Source organism: Trichosurus vulpecula, chromosome 7, assembly GCF_011100635.1.
Source record: "Trichosurus vulpecula isolate mTriVul1 chromosome 7, mTriVul1.pri, whole genome shotgun sequence".
Classification (NCBI taxonomy): domain Eukaryota; kingdom Metazoa; phylum Chordata; class Mammalia; order Diprotodontia; family Phalangeridae; genus Trichosurus; species Trichosurus vulpecula.
The window spans coordinates 42,790,746-42,814,999 of record NC_050579.1 but is presented as its reverse complement, the minus strand read 5'-3'; the positions used below and the strand labels follow the sequence as shown (position 1 = coordinate 42,814,999).

The 24,254-nt window shown below is 41.2% G+C and overlaps 2 protein-coding genes across 2 annotated transcripts; both read left to right on the top strand.

Annotated features, from left to right (window-relative positions):
• Positions 1-3,373: 3,373 nt before the first annotated feature.
• Positions 3,374-6,809, top strand: LOC118856113 (C-C motif chemokine 4-like). The gene is made up of 3 exons (XM_036766209.1): positions 3,374-3,571; positions 5,645-5,753; positions 6,522-6,809. The coding sequence occupies exons 1-3, from the start codon at positions 3,448-3,450 to the stop codon at positions 6,676-6,678; spliced, it is 390 nt and encodes a 129-aa protein (XP_036622104.1). The 5' UTR covers positions 3,374-3,447; the 3' UTR covers positions 6,679-6,809.
• Positions 6,810-12,443: 5,634 nt separating this feature from the next.
• On the top strand, positions 12,444-17,128 carry LOC118857252 (C-C motif chemokine 3-like). The gene is made up of 3 exons (XM_036767921.1): positions 12,444-12,647; positions 14,785-14,899; positions 16,950-17,128. Exons 1-3 carry the CDS (start codon positions 12,500-12,502, stop codon positions 17,107-17,109), a joined length of 423 nt encoding a protein of 140 aa, XP_036623816.1. The 5' UTR covers positions 12,444-12,499; the 3' UTR covers positions 17,110-17,128.
• Positions 17,129-24,254: the final 7,126 nt, after the last annotated feature.

Below are 24,254 nucleotides of genomic sequence, written 5' to 3'. Positions count from 1 at the left end.
AAAATAATACATGATAGCTCTCTAGTGATTGATGTGTGTGTGTGTGTGTGTGTGTGAACTGTATATGACACTTTTATAAAAATTATACTAGGACAAAAATCTAATAAACAAATGCAGAAAAATATAAACATTAAACATTCACTGTAATAATAATGGTTTTCAATAAATGGCCTTTGAATAAGGCATTCAAATCTAAAAGGAGACTAAATAATTTAATACTAAAAAATATGTGAGCCAAAGAACAAATCATAGAAACAACAGATAATTTCATGAAAATGATAACCAAAATTTGTAGCATTTGGTCAAAGCAGCTCTTAAGGTAAAGTTCATATTTTTAAACATTTTAATCAATTAAAGAGAGATTATATAGGTCAATGAATTGGGCTTACAACTAGAAAATATCTATAAAAACAAGTAAAAACTCCCAACTAAACACAGAAATATAAATTCTGAAAATCATAGATTAATAAAAAAATGTTAATTAAAATTGTAATTGAAAAAAATCTATAAGCTTTGAGAGAAAACTAATAAAAAAAATAAAACATTAGGTAATCTAATTTTTTGACGGAAAGGAAAACCAAATTGCCAATATCAAAAATGAAAAAATGAGAGTTTTCAACAAATAAAGAAATAAAATAAATTATTTTGCCCAATTATATGACAGCAAAACTGAAGAAAACTGAAATAGATAAATACTTATAAAATAATAATAATCCAGATTAATTGAACAAGAAATAGAAAATTTAAATAACTGAACTTCAGAAAAAAGAAATTAAGCTATAAATGAGCTCCCCCACCAAAAAAAAGTCAAAACCACATGTGTTTACAAGTTAATTCTATTAAACATTTAAAAAACAATTCTCTTACAAAATACATGTTAAAAGATATGTATAAGATACATGCAAAGTAGATATCATTGTATGTTTGTATAATACAAATATGATATTGATACATAAGTCAAGAAGAGGTGAAACAGAATAAAAATGAAAAAATTATAGACTAACAACCCTAATGAATATAGATACAAAAGATTAAAAACTATAGACTTACAATGAAGATAGATGCAAAAAGATTAAATAGAATATCAGCAAAGAGGCTACAGCAATAAAATAGAATGATCAAGGTAGATTTATCAGGGCAAACATTAAGAAACCTTTAAGCAAAAATAGCATGACATACAAGAAGAAACAGAAAAAGCTTCTGACAAAAAATAATACCATTTCTGCTGCCCAACCTGGGGAAGAGTCTTCTGAGCTTATACTGGTCGGATCAACCACAGTTGGGACACTTGTCACCAACATAGTGATGTCATTCTGGTCCTCTTCGAGAATGAAAGACAGTCACCATTTCTGCTAAAGATATTATAAAGAGCAAAAATTGATAGATGGGGATAGAGACTATGCCTCCAATTTCACTGACATTGGGAAATGCCAAATGAGGAAATTCTCTCTGCCAATGTAAGTTGACAACTTTGTGGCAATTTATACCCTCAAAGAGATGAACTCTGGGAGGGAGACTTGCCCATTTCACACAGGAAATATGTGTCAAAGACAGGACATGAATTCCAATCTGACTAACTCTAAGGCTAGTTTCCTCTCCACTACAACACAATTCTTCTTATAAAGAAATAAGTAATTGGATCTTCATGGTCAATAGTATCTATCTAAAACCAAGAATCAGCATTATGTTAGCACATAGTAAGCACTTTAAAAATGTTGATTGATTGATATATAAAAGAGAAGCATTAGAGATCTTTCCAATAAGATCAGGGGTAGAATAGAAAGGATGGGGATAGGGTAGGAAAAAAAAGTTTTAAGTTTGAAATAAGAATAAGAAAAACAAAATACAAAGCAGTTACAAACTACCTGGTACTAAGTAAAAAAGAGAAATAAATCAATTAAATCAAGTAGATACACTAGATTTCCACCCATATGTTTTTCAAAGGTTAGTGTTTGATAAGCTGATAGAAAATACTAGCTAACTTTATATGTCATTTTTAGGTTTGCAAAGCACTTTATTCACTTTATTTCAATTGGTTCTCATGAGAAACTTATAAGATAGGCAACAAGGAAACAAAACTAAGACTTTTTACAGATGACATGATGGTATAGTTGGTGTTGTTGGTCCTTCATTCTCGAAGAGGACCATGACATCAGGAGGGTGATGTCTTGACTTGCAAGTGAACTGGATTTAAGTGAGGCAGGGCTGTGCAAAGTCACCAGCCTCACTTTCTCCTCTAGAGCCATTTGGGTCCAGTGGCAAGATATAGATCAGGATGACTGGAGATGGCCCTAGATGTAGTGGGAGACCTTGGCCTTTTGAAGCTGAGTTCTTTAACAGGTCTCAGTTTGACTGAGGTAATGTCCATCTAGTGATTAAGGCTAGGTAAGAAATGAGGCCAAGAATGGCCTCTTTTACCTAGTTTATATATATATATATATATACACATATATGTATGTATCTACACATACATACATACATATATATATACACATATGTATGTATATGTATGTGTGCACACACATATACGTATCTGAGAGAGGAAGACCTTCAGGGTTTCCGGCCAAAATAGAAACAATTGCTATTTACATCCACTCTGAGCAATCGGGGACCAATGATCCAGCTTGGGCTGGGACTTATTGTTGGCCTATCAATGAAAGCCAGAGTGATAGAGAACCCTCCAGAGAGAGAATTGATGATCTCTAAATGCAGATTGAAACATATTTTTCCTTTCATTATTTTTATTTTCTTTCTCAACATGGCTGATGGAAAAATAAATTTTACATGCCTTCCAAAAGAAAATTCACAACTGCCACCCCATCCCCCCCAAAAAGAAACTGATGAGGTAAGTAGCATGGCTATTATTATGCCGCTTTCACAGATGAAGAAACTGATGTTCAGAATGATGAAGCAACTTGCCCAGGGGGTCCCAACCGGTAGGTGTCTGGGGGAATATTTGAGCCCAGATCTTCCTGACTTAAGCCCATCACTCTATCTACCATCCCACAATTCTCTCTACTGCAATACAATGGAATAGAGTCAAAGCATATTCAAATACATTCTAAAAGAGCATCTAAGGCTAAGGGAGTCACCTTCAGCCTTCCCTGTTCATGGACCCCTTCTGAAAGAGGGTCTCATATTTAGGGGACTGAATAAATCTCCATTAGCAATAGAAATGTATGTGTGTTTATGAGAGGAGGAAGGAGGTTGGGGTGAATAATCCCGGATACTCTCTAGGTTGGTAAATCCTGAGTCATAACTCCATCCTCTATGTCCTGTTTTCTTCAAATCTTAGTTCCCTTTTTTCAGAAAGATTGTGTAACTCAGCATTTTCAAGAATTTGTCGTATCCAAGCTAAGGATGTTATCTCATCTTTTTTCCTCCTCAGTCATCAAGTGCATATAAAGAGAGGGTCCATGCCCAGGGTTGCCAGGCAGTGGGAAGCCCATGAGCTCTGAGTCTATTCCTGAAAGTGTTCTCCTTCCACATCCAAAGACCATGGTGTCCGTGGTGGCCTTCTCCATCCTCCTCATTTTGGTACCTGGCCTCAGCTTGGAAGCCAAGAAGCATGGTGAGTCTAGTTGTTTTCTCTGCTCTGGGCCTTCTTGGCCTTGCTGCAAAATTGAAAGGCAAGCCCCTTCTCCCTTTCCATCCAGGGTGGCCAGGGGCTTCTTCTCCTGCCCCACTCAAAGTCCATCCCTTTGACTTTTGAGAAAGTGGCATGAAATGGACCAGCCTATTTTCAGGGCACATGGGAAGACATTGTCCAGGTGTCTTTCCCAAGGTGGGAAATCATAGCCCTTGAATACTCTGACCCAGGACAAGGAAGTCCTGGCTTTCTTAGCTTCCTTCAAGTCCCAACCTTTCCTAACCCCTCTTAATTCTAGTGCCTTCCCTCTGTTGATTTTTTCTAACCTCATCTATACCTTGCTTGCATGTTGTTTCCCCCATAAGCCTGTGAGCTCCTGGAAGGCAAGGACTGTTTTTCTGCCTCCTTTTTTATCCCTAGCCCTTAGCACAGTGCCTGGAATACAGTAGACACTTAATATATGCTTATTGACTGATTGACTGACTGATTGAGAGGCTCAGGCTGTTCAGGGCTGCCCTAGCACAGTCACAGGTAGGGAAAGGAGAGGAACAGGTGGGACAAGGTTGCAGTGCACTAACCCATGGTAAGTCACTTCACTCCCTTAGTGTCAGTTTCCCCATCTGTAAAATGAGAATAATAATCCCTATACTACTTACCTCATAGGGTTGTGATTAAAAAAAATTAGGTACTATCTGTGTAAGTGCTTTGCTGATTGTTAAAAACTTTAAAATTGCCAATATGACTCCTAAGTGGACCTAAGATCTCGTTGATGTGAACAAACACTCTCTCCATTGAGGAGGACATCAACTCATTCCTGCTTTCACATCCTGAAGGACTCTTGTCCATGCCTTTCCATAAATTCATTCCCAAAGTATTTGGAGGCTTTCTCAACTGGATAGAGATGGAGCACCCAGGCTGGATTGCTTTTGGGAAACCACACAACTCTAATGACCCCAAACTTCTTCTTGAAACAAAGGTCCAGCTTTATAAAATCAGTAAGACCTGGGTTTAAGTCCTGCTTCTGTATTATCTGTATACCAATAAACAATTCATTTAACTTCTCAGTTACCCTGGCAACTCTAAGACTCTAAGCAAGACCAGCGTTGGTCTGCCTGGGTGGAGGGAGTTTCCACATTGGGATGCTTACACCCCAATTGAAGGCTTCCAACCCAAAAGATCATTCTTCCAATCATGTTGCCTGTCTGTAAGACATGTAACACTAAAGTCTCTGAAGAATTCAGACCCAAAGGGCAATGGAGAGGTACATAGTGGGTATGAGTAAGCAGCAACATCTTATGGCATAGCACAGAATTATGACAAAGAAGGAGAGATAGCCTGGTACCATGGAAAGAGCCCTAGCTCTACATTAAGAGGATCTATGGTACTTGGATTAAATGACCTCAAGGATTCCTTCCATTTCTACATCTATGTTCCTATGTCATCAGAAAAATGGAACACTAGCTTTTAAAAAAAAGTTACGTAAGAAGAGCACAAAATAACCAATGTCAACTTTAAAATATTTAAAAGTATTTATTAAGCATCTACTATGTACCAGGCACTGTTCTAGGAGCTGGGATCACAAAAGGGACCCAAAAATGCCCAGATGAACTATATTCCCAGGTACCAAAAGAACTATTGGGTAAGAACAAGCCAATGTCAGAGATTTTTGGAATATTACTGAGAACGGGAGAAGGTAAGCTGTTGTTTTTTAAAACATTTACAGTAAATGGGAGGCAGCAGCCTGTTTCCCAATGACAGCAAGTACTCCAACCCAAGAATGTACAAATCTGGTTTTCTAACATTACTGGAATGGGGCTGGGATTATTTGTTTTGCTTTGGTTTTTACAGCTTCACTACTCAGCAAAGTGCCTGGTACATAACATAGGAAGCAAACAAATTCTTGTTGGTTGATTGATTGACTTATGTCCTCCAGACTCATTTCTCAAATACTCCACAAATACTTCCTCTGATGACTTTCTCAGGGGTCAGGAGAATCATTTTAGGATTGCCTAGATTCAAAATGATTGTGTCCTCACTTTGCTTCTTTTCTTACAGGGAGACATGACAGCCCAGAAACCTGCTGTTTCCAGTATGCCTCTCGCAAGATTCGCAATGTAGTTGCTTGTTATGAGACCAGTAGCCGGTGTGCCAACCCAGGAGTTGTGTGAGTGGTATTTCCATAGCCCACATCTGAGGGAAAGGAGAAAAGGAGCTGCTGGAGACAAGCCAGGAAGGTCTTGGGAGGGAGAAGCAGCCCCTCAGGGGGGCCCGATGATAGAGGATAGAGAAAGATGGTTTATTGAATTTTGAGCCCTTGCTAAGTTTGGGACTTATGGAAAAGGAAGGCACACCAGGACTCCCAGACAAAATAAGCTCCATTTATTGTACCCAGAGTGCCATAGGGCTGGTGTTGGGGCTGGAAAGAGAGAGCTGAGGAGGAACCTCTATAGCTTTTGACCTGAACTGGACCCAATATGTCCAGGTAGAATGATAGGTACATTGATTTAGAGCCAGAATGGAACTCAATGGCCAATTAGTCATTTTACACATGAGAGGACTGACACCCAGAGGAGAAGAATCTTGCCCAACATCACAGGTAGTAAGGGACAGTGGCTAGATTTGAATCCAGGTCTTCTGACTCCAAACCCAGTGCTCTTTCTCACAGGGATGTCCTTCCACTCAGCCTCCAAATGGGATCTGCTCCTATTGAAAAGGGAAGGAGAGGGAGAAGAGGAAAGAGAGACCAGAAGGGTTTTCTCAAGGGACCCCCATGGAGTCATAGAGAGAATAGAAGTGAGGGATTAAGGGAGGGTCTTGAAACACTGTTTGGGGATGATAGATGTGGATAGCAGGGAGGTCTGTGAGCTCTTTTGGGGAAGAGAAGCCCAGGGTTGAATTCTACATCTTCTCTCACCTTCTTCTCACACTGCAGTGTCATCACCAACAAAGGACGCCAGGTCTGTGTCCACCCAAGGAATGCTGGAGACTGTGTCATTTCCCCACAGCCAGAGGCAATCCTCAAGACGACTGGGGAATACGATCCTCAGACAACACTTCCCTTTGCAGATAGTGCCCCTTACGAAGTATGATTTCTAAAAAATAAACATGTTCCCTTACCTAGGGGAAGACTACATATGATTTCTAAAAAATAAACTTATGTTTCCTTACCTAGCGGAAGACTACATATGATTCCTAAAAAATAAACTTATGTTTGACTTAATAGGACTCAATTTGGTTTTTATCTGTATGTTTGAAAAAAATCAAGGCCTCTGACTGTTAGGAATTATATGGGGAAGTTAGGGAAACACAATTAGATGGAAAAGGAAGGGCAATCTGAACTCCTGAATACTTTGTCCTGTCATCTGACCTCCTGGGGAATCTTTGTGCCTATGTATACCAGGCTCCTCTCACCAATGTAGGAGAGGGGCAGCCTCTGCTTTGTGTTCTTTATGGAAGGATACGTTACTCCTCCTCATTGATGAGGGATACATTACTCCTCATTGATGTAGAAAACACTGTTTAACATGGTTGGGTCATATGAAGGTTAGGGTTTTCTTGGCAAAGATACTGGAGTGGTTTGCCATTTCCTCTGATGAGGAATCTGAAGCAAACAGGCTTTAGTGACTTGCCCAAGGTCACACAGCTAGTAAGTGTATGAGGTCACATTTGAACTCAGGACTTCCTGATTCCAGATGCAGCATTCAGTTTACTGAACCACCTAGCTGCTCAGCTCAGAATCAGAGGACCTAGGCTTAAATCCCAGCTCTGCTCCTCACTATTTACATGACCTCCAGTAAGCTGCTTGCCTTCTTTGTAGCTTACCTTCTTCCTCTTTTTTTTTTTTTTTTGGAGGGAGGAAGGCAAGACAATTGGGGTTAAGTGACTTGCCCAAAGTCACAAGTTAAGTGACTTGCCCAAGGTAAGTATATCAAGTGTCTGAGGCCGGATTTGAACTCAGGTCCTCCTGACTCCAGGGCTGATGACTCATTGCATCACATAGCTGCCCCACCTTCTTCCTCTTTAAATAAAGGGTGGGACTAATGAACTTGAAGGTGCCTTCCATCTCAAGAGCCTAGATTCTATGGCTAAATAAGTCAGGCTTCTCGGGAACTTGTCTTTGTAGGCAAGAATCAATAGAGCTCTATTTGAGAACCATTAAGTTGAAACAGGACCACCTTAGACGATCATTCTAGAAGTCCCCTGGTTTGGCTATAGACTTACAGAAAATCAATAGCCTAGAAAGCCTAACCCAACATAGAAGAAATAAGTTCATGAATACAGAATCTGAGAATTCTAACATACCTTGGAGACCATCTTGTCCCACACTTTCTCAGCAAGAATATTGACTATAGTATTCCCAACAAAGACTAAAGCTTTTCTTTGAAGACCTCCATCAAGGGAAAACTCACTGCTCTATGAGATATGCCCCTCCACTTTGGAATAGCTCCAATTGTTAAGAAGCTTGTCCCTTATATCAAACATAAATTCGCCTCCTTGAAACTGTTGCACTAGCTCCAGGATCACTTCCTTGACCCACTCTGGCTCTGGCAGATTGTATCCCCAGAAGGGCGACAGCTACCCCAAGTTCTAGAGGTAATCCTAGAGGTGACTACTCCTAACCCTATGGCTAATGAGCCCTCATCATTCTATTTCCCCTTAACAATCAGACAGCAGACTCAAATAGTTTTTAGAAAAGGTATTTACTCAGATGGCCTAGCAAGAAGAATAGTTATGAAGGATAACAATTCTGGGGGTACTCTCTCCCATCCAGAGTCAGCAGAGATCTGGGGAAGGGGTGGAGGCAAGGCAGAATAGTTACAAAATTCAAGTACAATGGTAATGAAGCACAATGGGGAATATATGGGCCAATGCAACTCACAACTCTGGAATAGTAGGACCTTGATAGTCTTTCTCTAGAAAGTTCAGTGCAAGGTAGGATATTAATGATGTACAAATCACTCTGCTGCTACGCTCAGATGGTTCTTCATGGAGAGTAGTGTCTCAACTAGATGGGTCGATCTGCTGCTGGGGTGGGCCAAACAGGTTGTTCAGCTGTTGAACCAAATTATCACCAGGCTCTGCTGCTCCTGGGATGGACCAGTGAGGTTGTTTGTCTCCTCAGCAGAGCTGCTGCTGGTGTGGGCACAGTTGGTCATTTGGCTGCTGAGTCACAGCTGCCACACTAGTCTGAGCATTCCTAGGATCTCTTCAGAGGACATGGTGTCTCTGATCATCTATTGGCCTCCCTGGGCTCACTTTTCAATGGGCAGTTGCAGGCTCTACCCTGTCTAGCCTCTGACTGGGCTGGGGATTACAATGTTCCTCTCAGCTAGAGTGCCACTTTGCTATTTCAGTAAGGGCATCCACACTTGACCTGGAATTAACAGAAGCCTTGGACCTTATCTCTAAGGTTTGTCACCTCTGAGCAGCAGGTAGTGGAAGAGGACAAGCCTCAGTTTTTTGCAACATTCTTCCCCATGAGGAATTGCAATACACAGAACACAAGTTGGCAACAAAGATGAGTTCTGGAACAATCAGAACTCTAAACCCATTGCCTGGGCCTTGGGATTCTTCTATGTCTCCTTTCCTTCCACCTCCTAGAGTTCTTGACTTTCAATGAAGGAGGTGGCTTTGCCCTGGACAGAGCTGCCATTTTGGCCTTCCTCCTCAAAATCTGCATCTTGGTCAGATCAGGATTTCTTCAGGTTATTTACAGAGCCCATTCCCTTCCCAGATTCCAGGCAAGCCTCATGCATACGGGTAGCTGGAGACAAAGGAATGGAAGCCAGCTATGTACTGTCCTAAAGTCATTGGTTTTGCTTTGCCTAATCACATAAAGTTAAGTAATCCAAGCCTCAGACTGTCTCTGGGATGTGGAATGTTTCTTTCATATGCAAAAAGACTTCCCCTTTATTTTTCAATGCCTCGGTACTGCTTCTCATGACCTTCAACCTTACTGAAGTCTAAATGGGGCACACTGTTACGTGATGTTCACAGACTGCCCCAGAAGAGCCTGAAAACCTGCAAGACCCAGGTCTAAACTCCCCACGTAACCTTGGACGAGTCACAGGCCTCTCTGAACCTCTTCTTCCTCACCTATAAAAAGAAAGGCTCAGACTGAATGGCTCCAAATGGCTCCTCACTTGAACATTCTGTGATTCTGGAGAAAGACACCCAAGCTCCAGAAATATGAGATGAAATAGAGAAAGGAAAACCTCTAATAAATATTAAGAAAGTAAAGGACTATCCCATAGAGATCCACATTTTCCCAGAGCCTCCTGCTGACTTTCATTTGTCAACAAAGGTCTGGTTATGTTCAAAATAATAATAATGCCAATTTCATTCATTTATTGAAAAAACTTCATTAAGCTCCTACTATGTGCCAGGCATTATGATAAGCTCTATGGGTACAAGGACAAAAACAGAGTATGTGAGAGTATAGGATTATCATCTCTTAGCGAATGGCTCTTCCTCCAGTGGGTTTCCCCTCATCAAGTATTTCCTCTCCCCAGTTCATTCCCCACACAATTACCCCAGTGCTATTCCTAAATTTCTGACGATGTCACTTGCTAGCTCAATAAATTCCGCTGGTTCTAATCTGACTCCAACCTACCTTTCCAGTCTTATTCTATGTTACTCCCCATCATACATTATACAGTCCAACCAAACTGGCCTTCAGCTATTCCTCATAAAAAGCATTCCATCAATACTGTTGTGCCATAAGAAATGATGAACATACAGACTTTGGGAAAGCCTGCAAAGATTTATATGAACCGATGCTGAGTGAAGTGAGCAGAACCAGGAAAATATTGTACACAGTAACAGCCACAGTGCACTATAACTGACTTTGATTGATAGACTTAGCACTTCTCAGCACTTTAAGGACCTAAAACAATTTCAAATGAAAAATGCCATCCACATCCAGAAAAAGAAATATGGAGTCTGAATGCAGATCAAAGCATACTATTTTTTTCATTTTGTTTTTTGTTTTTCTTTCTCTTGGTTACTCCCATTTGTTCTAACTCTTCTATACAACATGACTAATGTGAAAATATGTTTAATAGGAATGTATATGTAGAGCCTATATCAGATTGCATGCCATCTTGGGGAGGAGGAAGGGAAGGAGGGGGAAAAAATTTAAAACTTATGGAAGTGAATGTTGAAAACTAAAAATAAATAAATAAATGTATTTTAAAAAAACAAAAAAATTAAATTAAATTTTAAAAGCATTCCATCTCTCACCAGGTTGTCCCCTCATGCCCTGAACGGACTCCCTTTTCACCTCCACCTTGCTTTCTTTAAATCTTTTCTTTCATTCAAAGCTCAATTCAAGTTCCATGTGAAGACGTTCCTAATCCCCCAAGCTGCTAGCACTTTGCCCTATAAATAAATTTGTATCCATTTTGCACTTTCTTAAAGATGTGTATATCAGTAGTTCTCAAATTTTTTTTCTATTCATAGCAGAGCATTTTTACCCTGAGGAACTGCAACATACAGAACAGTTAAGTTGGCAACAAAGATAAGTTCTGGGACAATCAGGACTGCAAACCCACTGCCTAAGCCCTGGATTCCTCTATGTCTCCTTTCCTTCCCACCTACTACAATTCTCGACTTACAATGCAGGAGGCAGCTTTGCCCTGGAAAGAGCTGCCGTTTAACTTCAAGACAAGAACAGGCAGCAAAGTGTCCCTTATCTTGTTGAATTGACAAGACTTGGCCACTAATTGGATATGCAGAGTGACAAAGAAGGCAAATTTGAGGATGACTGAGGGTGGGAATCTGAAGGATGGAGAGGATGGTGATACCCTTGATAGAAATAGGGAAATCCTGAAGAGTGTGGTTGTGAGGAAAAGAAAATGACAGGTCATTTCTGAGTTTGGGAGAAGAGGTCAACTGGAACAGAAATCAGAAAATGCTCACCCCAAGGCTAAGAGGAAGTGAAAGAACCCAGGGTGAGACAGGCTTAAGATATCAGAGGTTAGACTACCACCACCACCCATAGCCAACCTTCATATAGCATTTTAAGGTTTGTAAAGTACTTTGCGTACATTATCTCTTTTCATCCTCCCTCACAAGCAGTATGTGTTCCTATTATCTCCATTTTGCTGATGAGTAAACTGAGGCTTAGTGAGCGTAGATGATTTGCCTGCAGTCACCAGCAAGTACATAACTGAAGGGGGATAACAATTTAGGTCTTCTTGACCCTGAGCCTCAAAATGCATTTACCTCCCCACACCCTCTACTGTCTCCCTCCCGAGCAGTCAGAAAGCACACCCAAGTTCTAATATTTTAAGCTCCTCAGGCAGTGGTATGTTGGAGCCAGCTATTCTGGGCTTCTGAAAGACAATTGTTAAATTTTCAGCGTGAGCATTTACACCTTCTAAAATTGGCAAATGCTATAAATTAGGGCTTGATTTATTGTTTTGGTTTTTTTCCTAAACTTAAGAAAGTGATAGAAAAAAAGATTAAAAATGTGTCCTTCATGCTTTTTGTTGGTGAGCCAGTGGTTAAATACTTACTAGCTCATCCCTGCCTCAGCTCAGTCTATTCATGGCCCACTTCTGAGGAAGGTCTCATTCCGAGGGGATTCAAATTTTAAAGATGAAGGAAAGGGTGTGTGTGTATATGCACCACGCGCGCACACACACACACACACACACACACACTCACTCATTCACATTCCCCCATGATTTGACCTAGACATGTCCAGAGCTGGAAATCCAGAGTCATCACTTAGTCTTCTACTTCCTCATTCATTCCAATCTCACTTCCCTTATTTCAGAAAAAAATTGTGCTACCGTCAGTACTTTCAAAGAACCATATCCTGTTCCTACCTAGTTTGAGAAGTTATTCTCATCCTGCTCCTTCTCAGCCATTACTGCCTATAAAGAGGGTAGTCCAAGCCTAGGCATGAGCTGTCAAAACAAGAGCCCTGGGAGCTCTGGGAATGCTCCTGAAAGTGCTCTCCTCCCACCTCCGAGGACCATGGTCTCTTTGGCTTTCCTCTCCATCCTCATCATTTCAGTAACTGGTTTCAGCTTTGAAACTAAAGAGTTTGGTGAGTCTGATTATTTTCTTTCCTTTTGATTAGCCCTTTGTGAAGAAAAAGCCTGGGATGTCAGAGGTTAATGATGAACATGGGATCTGTGGCAATCATCCCTGACAAAACTACTTGGGCTGCTATGAAATTAGGGTTGTCCTCTCCTCCTTTTCTGTCCTGAGAAGGCAGGGGGTTCTTCTCCTGCTTCCTTCTAAATACAGCTCTTTGGATCTTGGAAAAGTGGCATGAGATGGACCAGCCTACCCTGGGGTATGTGGGAAGGGTTGCCCTGTGTATATTTCCTGAGGTAGGAGAGCATAACCCCTGCAAACTCTGACAAGGGATCAAGGTCTCCTGGGTCCAAGCTCAGGATGCTCTGGGCTGGCAAACACCTTGAGTTTGAGTCTCGGCACCATCACTTACTAGCTGTGTGATTCATGGCAAGTCACTGTGAACCTCAATTTTCTCATCCATCTGTAAAATGGAGGTAATAAAAATTCCCCATACTACCTACCTCATTGTGTTGTGAAAAAGATTAAATGAGGTGAGATAAATAAATAAATGATAGATAGATAATTTATTAAGCACTTACTATGTGCCATGCACTGTGCTAAGTGCTAGATAAACAAATATAAGTAAGACAGTCCCTGCCCTCAAGGAGTTTACATACTAATGAGAGAAGCCAGAGCTGTTGTTAAGTCTTTTTTTCAGTTGTGTCTGATTCTCCATGACCTCATTTGGGGTTTTCTTGGCAGAGATACTGGAGTGGTTTGCCATTTCCTTCTCCAACTCTTTTTATAAATGAGGAAACTGAAGCAAACAGGATTAAGGGACTTGCCCATGGTCATATGGTTAGCAAGTGCTTTAGGCTGGATTTGAACTCAGGAAGATGAATGAGTCTTCCTCACTCCAGGCCCAACACTCTATCCACTGAGTCACTTAGGTAGGAAGCAGGAAAGGAAAACGAGACATTCAGAGGAATGAGCTGAGAAGATCAGGAAGTAAATTCTGTGAAAGAACCTCATAAACTAAAACTTTAACTGTATCTTCAATACTCCAATGCATCTGTGATCTCCATGATGCAAGCATTCTTTCTAATGAAGAAGACCACAAACCATCATGCCTGCTTGTACTTTGTGACTCTTGTCCATGTCTTCCCATAGATCTGCCCTAGAGGAGTATACACAAAGTACTAGGAGCCTATATATCGCCTAGGGAACACAGCACGTTTTAAAAACAGCTACCACTTACATAGGACTTATGGTTTGCAAAGATTTTTGTAGACTATCTCATTTGATCTTCACAATAACCCAATAGAAGACAGGTGCTATTGTTAGCCTCATTTTACAGATGAGGTAACTGAGGCAGACAGAAATTAAGTGACTTGCCCAGGGTCACATAGCCAGTAAGTGTCTAAGACCAGATCTGAACTCCAAAGTTCTCCATGAAACAAGGGTCCATCTTTTATGTAACAATATTCCTTTGGAAAACCTGTGTTCAAGCTGACACACACTTTGGGCAAGTCATTTAACCTTTCACAGGCCCAGAAAGATTGTGACCTGTCCAAAATCACAAAGATAGTAAGTGACAAAGTGGGGTTTTTCAACCAGGTTTTCCAACTTTGAATCTAGTAATCTTTCAACTATACCATGGATTGTAGCCCCATTTTACAGATTGGAACATAAATAATTTGCCCAAGATGACATAACTCTCAAGGAGCAGAGATAAGAAGAAACCCAATCAAGTCCTACTAGTTTTCCTATCTCCCAGTGAAGTCCTCTCAGGGAATGTTCAAGGTTCTTCTGGGTGATGGACCCTCCTCTAATAGTGGGCCTATGTATGGCCCACATTGAACCTCTATTCCCCTTTACTACAGCATCATAGTCCAGTCTCCTGGAAAAAGAGAAAAGGAATTGTTGGGAAAGGAGGAGAGAGAAATGGAAATAAAATTAGGAACAAAAGGAGGAGATGAAGGAGGTGGAGGAAGAAGAGAGTAAGAGAAGGAAGAAATGTAGGCCTTGGTCTTCCCAATTCTTTCCTACAAGAAATGCCGAACCATCTCTTCCTTCACTGACTGTCTCAGGAGCTAGAAGAATCAGGTGGCGCTTGCCTGGATTCAGAGAGTTGCATCCTCATATCATCTCTTTCCTTACAGCTAGATATGACATTCCAAATGCCTGCTGCCACTTTTATGCCCACCGCCGGATCCCATATAGCCTCGTGGTAGACTTCTATGAGACCAGCAGCCTTTGCCACAAGCCAGGCATCATGTGAGTGGCACTTCCACAACTTCTATCTGGAGAAAAGGAAATGAGGAGTGTGCAGGGAGGAATAGGGAAAGATTCAGAAGGAGAAGCAGTCCCTGGGGGGAGGGTTGACTGAAGCTGAACTTTGTGCCACTATTAATTCATTCAGTCAATAAGCATTTATTGAGCACCTACTACGTGCCAGGCACTGTGCTAAGTGCCGGCAATACAAAGAAAGTCAAAATATAGTCCCTGCCCTCCGGAAACTCACAGTCAATGAGGGAGACAAACATACTGAATTGATCATTAATTTAGGAAAGTATGAAACAGGGTCAGGCACACCTGGTTCTTTGAATACTTGCCAGGAAAGAGCATGATTGGAGGGAAGAAACAGAGTGGCAATCACATTTTATTTAAACAGAGGGAGAAAAAAGCAAAGCACAGAAAGGCAGAGACAAGTGAGAGGTACAGAAGTAGACAGTGTAGGAATAGATGGGATGGTGAAGTAAGGCAGAGAGTGTGGGGAATGGCATGAGAAGGGGGAGAGGCAGAGAGAACCACCCACATAACATTGGATTAGAGTTGGGATCACCAGGTAGCATGGATCCAATGGAGAGGAAAGATGGCTTGGGAGGAGGGGGCAGGGATTTGAGGTCTCATTTTATAAGGTTTTTAGGGAAACAGACCAACTGCTTTCTGTGCCAGCTTGGGGTTGGTTCATTAAGATACCCAATTCATCTCAAAGTCATAGGTAAAACTTCAACGTCATATCTCAGAGTTATCAACACCTTTCTGATGTTTTGCTGGTCTGGAGCCATGAAGATCTGAATTTCACCTGGAATTTACATATCAGAGGACCAGAACCTTAACAGAGATCCTAGCTGGTTTCCCCGATTGAGGATATAGTACCAGGATATGAATTTTAGTTAATATTTGATACAATTTGTAATTTATGCTCTTTGATCTTTGGGACAAATTGTATGTGAGTTCCAGATTTCCCTTTTGCCAACTGATTTCCTGGTATTACCCCTTTATACTGACTCCCTATAAAATTTACTGTACTGACAGGGTTGGGTTGGGGGTAGGGCAAACAGGGAGACCAGAACAACATGTGATTTTAACACTCATGCAAACAAATATGAATAAAGTAGCAATTATCAGGATAAATAGAAAATTATCAACAGAGGGAAGGCACTAGAAGTAAAAAGGATTGGAGGAGTGATGTAGGAGAAATGTGTGCCAGGAGTCTAGGACAAAATAATCTCCATTTGTTGTGCCCAGTGGTCTTGGAGCTGGTGATAATGCTGCATATCAGAGAGAGGGAAAGAGCTATAGAAGGATCTCCCATGGTTTCTGACCTGGGCTCTGCAGAGGCACAGGCATGATGACAAGATCCTTGATCTAGAATAGAAATGGACGTTAGAAACCATGTTGTCCAACCCCTTCATTTTACATATGGAGAAACTAAACCCCAAGCAGTGAGGGTGACTTACCCAAGGTCTCTCAGAGAGTAGGTAGCAGAACATGGATATGAAACAAGGTGTTTTAAGGCCAAATAGAACCTTCTTTCTCCTCCCACTGCTGCCTCTCAAATCCTAGTAGGAGCAGAAGCTTTCCTACTGGAAAGGGAAGGAGGAGAGAGCAGAGGAAGACCAGGAGGGTTTTCTGAGAGGATTCCCATGGAGTCACTGAAGGAGGAAGAGGAGGAGGAGGAGGAAGATAACTAGTATTTTTATAGCTCTCTAAGGTTTACAAAGTGATTTACACATGTCCTCTGATTTAATCATCTCCACTCTAGGAAGTAGGTACTCCCCACCTTACAGTTGAAGAAACTGAGGCTGAAATCACTTCCCCAGGGTCACATAAGTAGTAAGTATCAAAGGCAGGATTTGAACATAGCTCTTCCTCACCCCAGGTCCAGCACTTCATGCAGAGTACCACCTGGGAATTGAAGCAGTCTTAGAGCTCTGTGTAGAGACAATGGTCATAGGAAGTAGAAAGGCCTGTGAACTGTCTTGGGGAAGGAAATCCTGCACTAAATTCTTTATTCTTTCTTCTGCTTCTCACACTCCAGCTTCCTCACCCATAAAGGTCACGAGGTCTGTGCCGACCCCAAAAGCAAGTGGGTACAAGAGTACATCTTTAGGCTGAAACAGAAGCAAAAGACTGAAGAGTACCACTCCCAGATAAATCATTTCTACGAAAGTATTGGACTTTCTCCCCCTGAAGAATAAATATGGTTTCTAAAATAAAGCTGTCTTGTGACTTCTTGACTACCCTCCTCCCCCCAACTCCCGATGTCCTTCCTACTGCTTGGATCCAGTTCAACCAAGGTGGCTTCTGCTCCAAGTCCCTCTTCATCCCAGGATTCTCTTCCAATGCCAATGTCAAAATGTCACTGGTCCCATTACCAATGAGTAAAAGTCTACTTGACTGCCATGATTGCTTTCAATGTCTCACATTCCCTAGCAACGCTCACTAAACTGGCAAGCCTGGTTCTACCTAGGAAGGCTTTTTTTCAGGAGACAAAATAGGCAAAGACATAAGGCCAGTCTAAAATGTTTTTAAAGCTTCTCTTTACCCTCATAATCTCTCTATCATTATCTTGTCCCTCTCTTTATTTTCATTACTAGATATTTCAGAAAATCTGGTTTGTACCAGAGGTTCCTGGTAGGATGTAAGCTGTTATTTTATTTTATTTTTGCTTCTTTATCCCAGGTGACTTACACCCAGTAGGTACTTAAACATTTATTGACCCAAATGCCCAACTGCCAATCTGTGGCATTTACTTCTCCACAAAATATTTCTTATACTGACAAAGGTCTTTCCTTCTTAAGACCTACAAATATTAGAGAAAAAAAGTTGACTCAGGTTTTTTGGAGGAAACTCAGAGGCTAACTCAAGACTCTCATTTTACCAGCAATGGATTATCTTCTCCAAAAACAACCTGTCTGTCTCCTCAACATTCCTTTTATTGATGACTTAGTTCTCCAAGACACTCAGTTTTGAAACTTTGGTATTATTTCTAACTCTTCCCCACATCCAATCAAGTGGAAATTTCTAATGATTCTAGCCCTTCAACATCACTCACAGTTGCTTTCTCATTTCTGTTCTTACTGTCATTCCTCTACCTTAGGCCCTTATTCCCTTTCTCCTGGATTATTATAGCAACTCCCAACTGGTCTCCCTGTCTCCAGTATCTTCCACTATTTCTTTTTTCTTTTTTTTTTTAAATTTTTTTTTAATTTATTTAACATATTTAGTTTTCAGCATTGATTTTCACAAGAGTTTGGATTACAAATTTTCTCCCCATTTCTACCCTCCCCCCGACTCCAAGATGGCGTATATTCTGGTTGCCCTGTTCCCCAGTCAGCGCTCCCCTCTGTCACCCCACTCCCCTCCCATCCCCTTTTCCCTTCCTTTCTTGTAGGGCAAGATAAATGTTTATGCCCCATTGCCTGTGTATCTTATTTTCTTGTTGCATGCAAAAACATTTTTGTTTGTTTTTGAACATCTGTTTTTAAAACTTTGAGTTCCAAATTCTCTCCCCTCTTCCCTTCCCACCCACCCTCCCTAAGAAGTCAAGCAATTCAACATAGGCCACTTGTGTATCATTATGTATAACCCTTCCACAATACTCATGTTGTGAAAGACTAACTATATTTTGCTCCTTCCCAACCCATCCCCCTTTATTGAATTTTCTCCCTTGACCCTGTCCCCTTTCGAAAGTGTTTGTTTTTGACTACCTCTACCCCCATCTGCCCTCCCCTCCATCATCCCCCCCCATTTTTTTTTATCTTCTTCCCTCTTCTTTCCTGTGGGGTAAGATTCCCAATTGGGTATATATGGTATTCCCTCCTTAGGCCAAATCTGATGAGAGCAATGATCACTCATTCCCCCCTCATCCGCCCTCTCCCCTTCTCCCACAGAACTTCTTCCACTTGCCACCTTTATGGGAGATAATCCATCCCATTCTATCTCTCCTTATCTCCCTCTCTCAGTATGTTCCTCTCTCATCCCTTAATTTGATTTTATTTCTTTTAGATATCTTCCCTTCATCTTCAACTCACCCTGTGTCCACTCTCTCCCTCTCTCTCTCTCTCTCTCTCTCTTTATATATATATATATATATATATATATATAATATATATATATATACACATACATACACACATAGATATATACATACATACACATTCATCCATATATATACATAAACATATATATATACATATTCCCTTCAGCTACCCTAATACTGAGGTCTCATGAATCATACACATCATCTTTCCATGTAGGAATGTCAACAAAACAGTTCACCTTTAGTAAGTCCCTTGCAATTTCTTTTTCTTGATTGCCTTTTCATGCTTCTCTTGATTCTTGTGTTTGAAAGTCAAATTTTCTATTCAGTTCTGGTCTTTTCACTGAGAAAGCTTGAAAGTTCTCTATTTTATTGAAAATCCATATTTTGCCTTGGAGCATGATACTCAGTTTTGCTGGGTAGGTGATTCTAGGTTTTAATCCTAGCTCCATTGACCTCCGGAATATTGTATTCCAAGCCCTTTGATCTCTTAATGTAGAGGCTGCCAGATCTTGGGTTATTCTGATTGGGTTTCCACAATACTCAAATTGTTTCTTTCTGGCTGCTTGCAGTATTTTCTCCTTGATCTGGGAGCTCTGGAATTTGGCGACAATATTCCTGGGAGATTTCTTTTTGGGAACTATTTGAGGAGGCGATCGATGGATTCTTTCAATTTCTATTTTGCCCTGTGGCTCTAGAATATCAGGACAGTTCTCCTTGATAATTTCTTGAAAGATGGTATCTAGGCTCTTTTTTTGATCATGGCTTTCAGGTAGTCCAATAATTTTTAAATTATCTCTCCTGGATCTATTTTCCAGGTCAGTGGTTTTTCCAAGGAGATATTTCACATTATCTTCCACTTTTTCATTCCTTTGGTTCTGTTTTATAATATCTTGATTTCTCATAAAATCGCTAGCTTCCACTTGCTCCAATCTAATTTTTAAATTAGTATTTTCTTCAGTGGTCTTTTGGACCTCCTTTTCCATTTGTCTAATTCTGCCTTTCAAGGCATTCTTCTCCTCATTGGCTTTTTGGAGCTCTTTTGCCATTTGAGTTAGTCTGTTTTTTAAGGTGTTGTTTTCTTCAGTGTATTTTTCGGTATTTTTTTGGGTCTCCTTTAGCAAGTCATTGACTTGTTTTTCATGGTTTTCTCGCATCCTTCTCATTTCTCTTCCCAATTTTTCCTCTACTTCTCTAACTTGCTTTTCCAAATCCTTTTTGAGCTCTTCCATGACCTGGGACCAGTTCATGTTTTTCTTGGAGGCTTTTGGTGTAGGCTCTTGCACTTTATTGATTTCTTTAGGCTGTATGTTTTGGTCTTCTTTGTCAGCAAAGAAAGAATCCAAAGTCTGAGACTGAATCTCGGTGCGTTTTCGCTGCCTGGCCATATTCCCAGCCAACTAACTTGACCTTTGAGTTTTTCAGTGGGGTATGACTGCTTGTAGACTAGAGAGTTCTATGTTCCACGTTTGGGGGGGAGGTGCCAGCTCTGCCACACCAGCACTGCTCCTTACCCAACCCCCAACCCGAACTGGGCTTAGATCTTCAGCAGGCCGTGCACTCCTGCTCTGATCCACCACTTAATTCCTCCCACCAGGTGGGCCTGGAGCCGGAAGTAACAACAGCTGTAGCTGCCCCACCTCCGCTGCCCCTGGGGCTGGAAGCCGAACCTCGAACTCTTTCTATTCCTGCAGCTTTTCCCACTAACCTTCTCCGCAGTCTTTGGTGTTTGTGGGTTAAGGAGTCTGGTAGCTGCCGCAGCTCACTGATTCAGGGCGCTAGGGCCCCCTCCGCCCGGCTTCTGGTCTGGATGGTCCACGCCGTTCAGGCTGTGTTCTGCTCCACTCCGTTCCCAGCTCCCAGCTCCCAACTCCGTGTGGGATAGACCTCACCCAGAGACCATCCAGGCTGTCCTGGGCTGGAGCCTTGCTTCCCTCTGCTGTTTTGTGGGTTCTGCCGTTCTAGAATTGGTTCAGAGCCATTTTTTATAGGTTTTTGGAGGGACTCGTTAGGGAGCTCACACTAGTTCCTGCTTACCAGCCGCCATCTTGGCTCCACCCCCCCCCCATCTTCCACTATTTCAAGCTGTAACCAATGGCCCTTAACTAAAGGTACTGTGTTTATATTGGCTAGGTCCATTTGTGTGTGTGTGTGTGTGTGTGTGTGTGTGTGTGTGTGTGTGAGTGAGAGAGAGAGAGAATCAAAATGTATATTTTTATTCTTCCTTGTTGGAGGTCTTTAAGCAATGGCTGGAGGACTACTTGTTGGAGGTGTTGCAGAAGAAAGAAGGAAGGAAGGAAGGGAGAAAGAAAGAGAAGGGAGGGAGAGAGGGAAGGAGGAAAGAAAGAAGAAAGGGAAAGGAAGAAAGGAAGGGAGAGTGGGAGGAAAGAAACAAGCATTTATTAAGCACCTACTATGTTCCACTTCTAGTGGACTTCCAGTCTGTCACCACTATGCCGAGGTTTGGAAAGCACGATTCATCCCCAGTCTTCAGGAGTATTGATCGATCATCTAATTAATCAAAGCTCTTAAGTATTTCAAAGTTGTTTTCTTTTACATTACATAAATTATTTTCCTGGTTCTGTTCACTCATTCTGAATGATTTGATACAATTCTTTCTATAGTTCTCTAAATCATCTCTTTCATCATGTCTTACGGTACCATGATATATTCCCTCATACTCATATTCCATACTTTGTTAAATCATTCTGAAAGTGATAGGTGCCTACTTTTTTTCAGTTCTTTACTATAACAAAAAAAAGTTCCACTATAAAATATTTTTTACATATAAATCCCTTCCCTCAGTCTCTGATCTCTTTGTGATATGTTGCTAATAGTGGGATATCACTGGGTCAAAGGGACAGTTAGCACAATATGAGTTTTTGTATATAGTTGAGTGACTTTTTGTATATAGTTACAAACTGGTAACCAATGAGTCAGTCAACATTTATTAAGCACTGACTGTGCTAGGCATTGTGCTAAATGAGGAGGATGCAAAGTCAGAAACAAAATGGTTCCTACCCTCAAGGAGCCTACGTAGTACTTACAATGTATAATCGGGTTAGTAAATCCTAGAGATATACAAAATATGAACGCAATTTGTAGGAGGAGCACAGACAACTAAGGGGCCTCTGAATATCATGGGTACAATTTCACAAGGTAGGGGTAGGGAAGGAATTCTTGAGTTGGACCAGGGGAGTATGAATAGGATCTTAGCAATTAGGATTGGGAGAGATCTTTTAGATCATCTGGCCCAGAGATTCTTAACCTGGTATCTAGGAACTTATTTTTTTAACTATCTTCATAACTACTTTTAATAGAATTAGTTTCCTTTGTAATCCACCGTATTTTATTTTATGCATTTAAAAACATTATTCTAAGGAGTGCATAGGCTTCACCAAATTTACCACAGCAGCGGTATGTTGATTAATGTTTAACAATCGGCTCTCCAAAATGTATAGCACATTTTTAAGTTTAATCAGCATTTTTAACATTTTTTCCATCGCTTTCTTAAATCTAGACAATCAACAAAATAATAAATCAAGCCCTGGTTTGTAGCATTTGCCAGTTTCTCAAGTATAAATGCTCACACTACAATCAGCTCTCTTGAGTGAGCTCCAATACACTCTTGGGCCAAAGGGATCCATGACACAAAAGCGGTTAAGGAGCCCTGATTTTATACAAATCCCCAGCCTCAGATTTTACAGAGGACACTGAGGCTCAGGGAAGTATAAAGTGATTTTTTTCGAAGTCACCCAGGCAATAAGTGGAGAACTGGGATATGAACCTAGGTCCTCTGACTTCCTATCTAACACCCTTTCTTCTTTGACAGAATATGAGCCAAGAGCTACCAAGTTCCAGGCCATAAAACGGCCTGCCTGTCACTGCATAGCTTCACCACCCAGTTGTTAAAGTACTGGGTCTGGACTCAAGGGGACCTAAGTTTAAAAATTCTACTGCAAACACTTACTGGCTGTGGGACCCTGAGTAAGTCACTTTACAACTCTGCTTCTGTTTCCTCAACTATAAAATGGGGATAATAATGGGACCTAGCTCCCAGAGTTGTTGTGAGGCTCAAATAAGATATTTGTAAAGTACCTACCTAGCACAGTGCCTGGAATATAGTAGGTGCTTAATAAATACTTGTTTCTTTCCTCTCTCTCTCCCTTCCTTCCTTCATTTCTTCCTTTCCCTTTCTTCTTTCTTTCCTCCTTCCCTCTCTCCCTCCCTTCTCTTTCTCCCTTCCTTCCTTCCTTCCTCCCCAACACTTCCAACAAGTAGTCCTCCAGCCATGGATTAAAGACCTCCAATAAGGAAGAACTCACTTCTTTCTGAGGCAGCCCACTCCTCTTCTGGATCCTTCCAAATCTTAAGCCTGTCCCTTTATTAAAGTTGCCTCTTTCAACTTTCATTCATTGCTTCCAATTCTACTCTTTAAAAGGGCTTGTAGCCCTCAGGAGGTCTGGATTTCAGGCCTAGCTCTATCCTGGTTGACTTTGGGCCAATCACAGCTGATCTAGGAGTTTAGTCTTCTAGAAAAGACTAGTTGGGGGACTGATGTTGAGGTCCAACTCAAACATTCTATGGTTTTATGAGAAGAGAGAATCCCAGACAATGAACAAGATAAAATAGAAAAAGGAGTGAGAAGAAAGAAAAAAAGAGACTATTCCACAGGGATTCACATTGACCAAGACTCTTCTGCTTACTCCCTGTGCTCATAAAACTCTGGGAAGGTAAGGGGGAACGAAAGGAAACTGAGGTTGTCTTTTCCAAGGAATTCTTTCAGCTAGAATCCCCTGATTTTTTTTTTCATTGAACCCTGAAGGTCTGGTCATGCTCATAATAATCATAAGGCCAACTTCATTCATCCATCCATCCATCCATCCATCCATCCCCTCATTCCTTCACTCAACAAACATCTATTTATTCATTTGAATTCAATTTATTGTTGCAAATTCTCTTTCTCCACCCTTTCTCCACAACTCAACAAGAAAGCAAGAAAAACAAAACCCTATAATGTAATACAAGGAAAATTAGGAACCCCTGAGAAACCCCTAGCTACTGACAAGCACCCCCAGAAAGAATGGACTCAGATATCTTTGGCATTTAGCAAAACCCCTGGGACTCCATGACTCCACCAAGGAATGTCAGTAGATAGGACCATCCCACTGAAGGATAACCTGGCAGACCCTGTCTAGCAGATATCCCTGGGGCTCCGTGACTCCACCAAGGAATGTAAATGAGATTATCCCACTAGTACAATAACCTGACTGAATCTTTTGATCAGCCAGGACCTTTGTT

Bases quoted from the DNA above. Each gene is read 5' to 3' on its own strand.
- LOC118856113 (XM_036766209.1), top strand. From the start codon at position 3,448: ATGAGCTCTGAGTCTATTCCTGAAAGTGTTCTCCTTCCACATCCAAAG. The intron at 3,572-5,644 runs GTGAGTCTAGTT...CTTTTCTTACAG, and splicing joins CTTGGAAGCCAAGAAGCATG to GGAGACATGACAGCCCAGAA. The intron at 5,754-6,521 runs GTGAGTGGTATT...CTCACACTGCAG, and splicing joins TGTGCCAACCCAGGAGTTGT to TGTCATCACCAACAAAGGAC.
- LOC118857252 (XM_036767921.1), top strand. From the start codon at position 12,500: ATGAGCTGTCAAAACAAGAGCCCTGGGAGCTCTGGGAATGCTCCTGAA. The intron at 12,648-14,784 runs GTGAGTCTGATT...CTTTCCTTACAG, and splicing joins CTTTGAAACTAAAGAGTTTG to CTAGATATGACATTCCAAAT. The intron at 14,900-16,949 runs GTGAGTGGCACT...CTCACACTCCAG, and splicing joins TGCCACAAGCCAGGCATCAT to CTTCCTCACCCATAAAGGTC.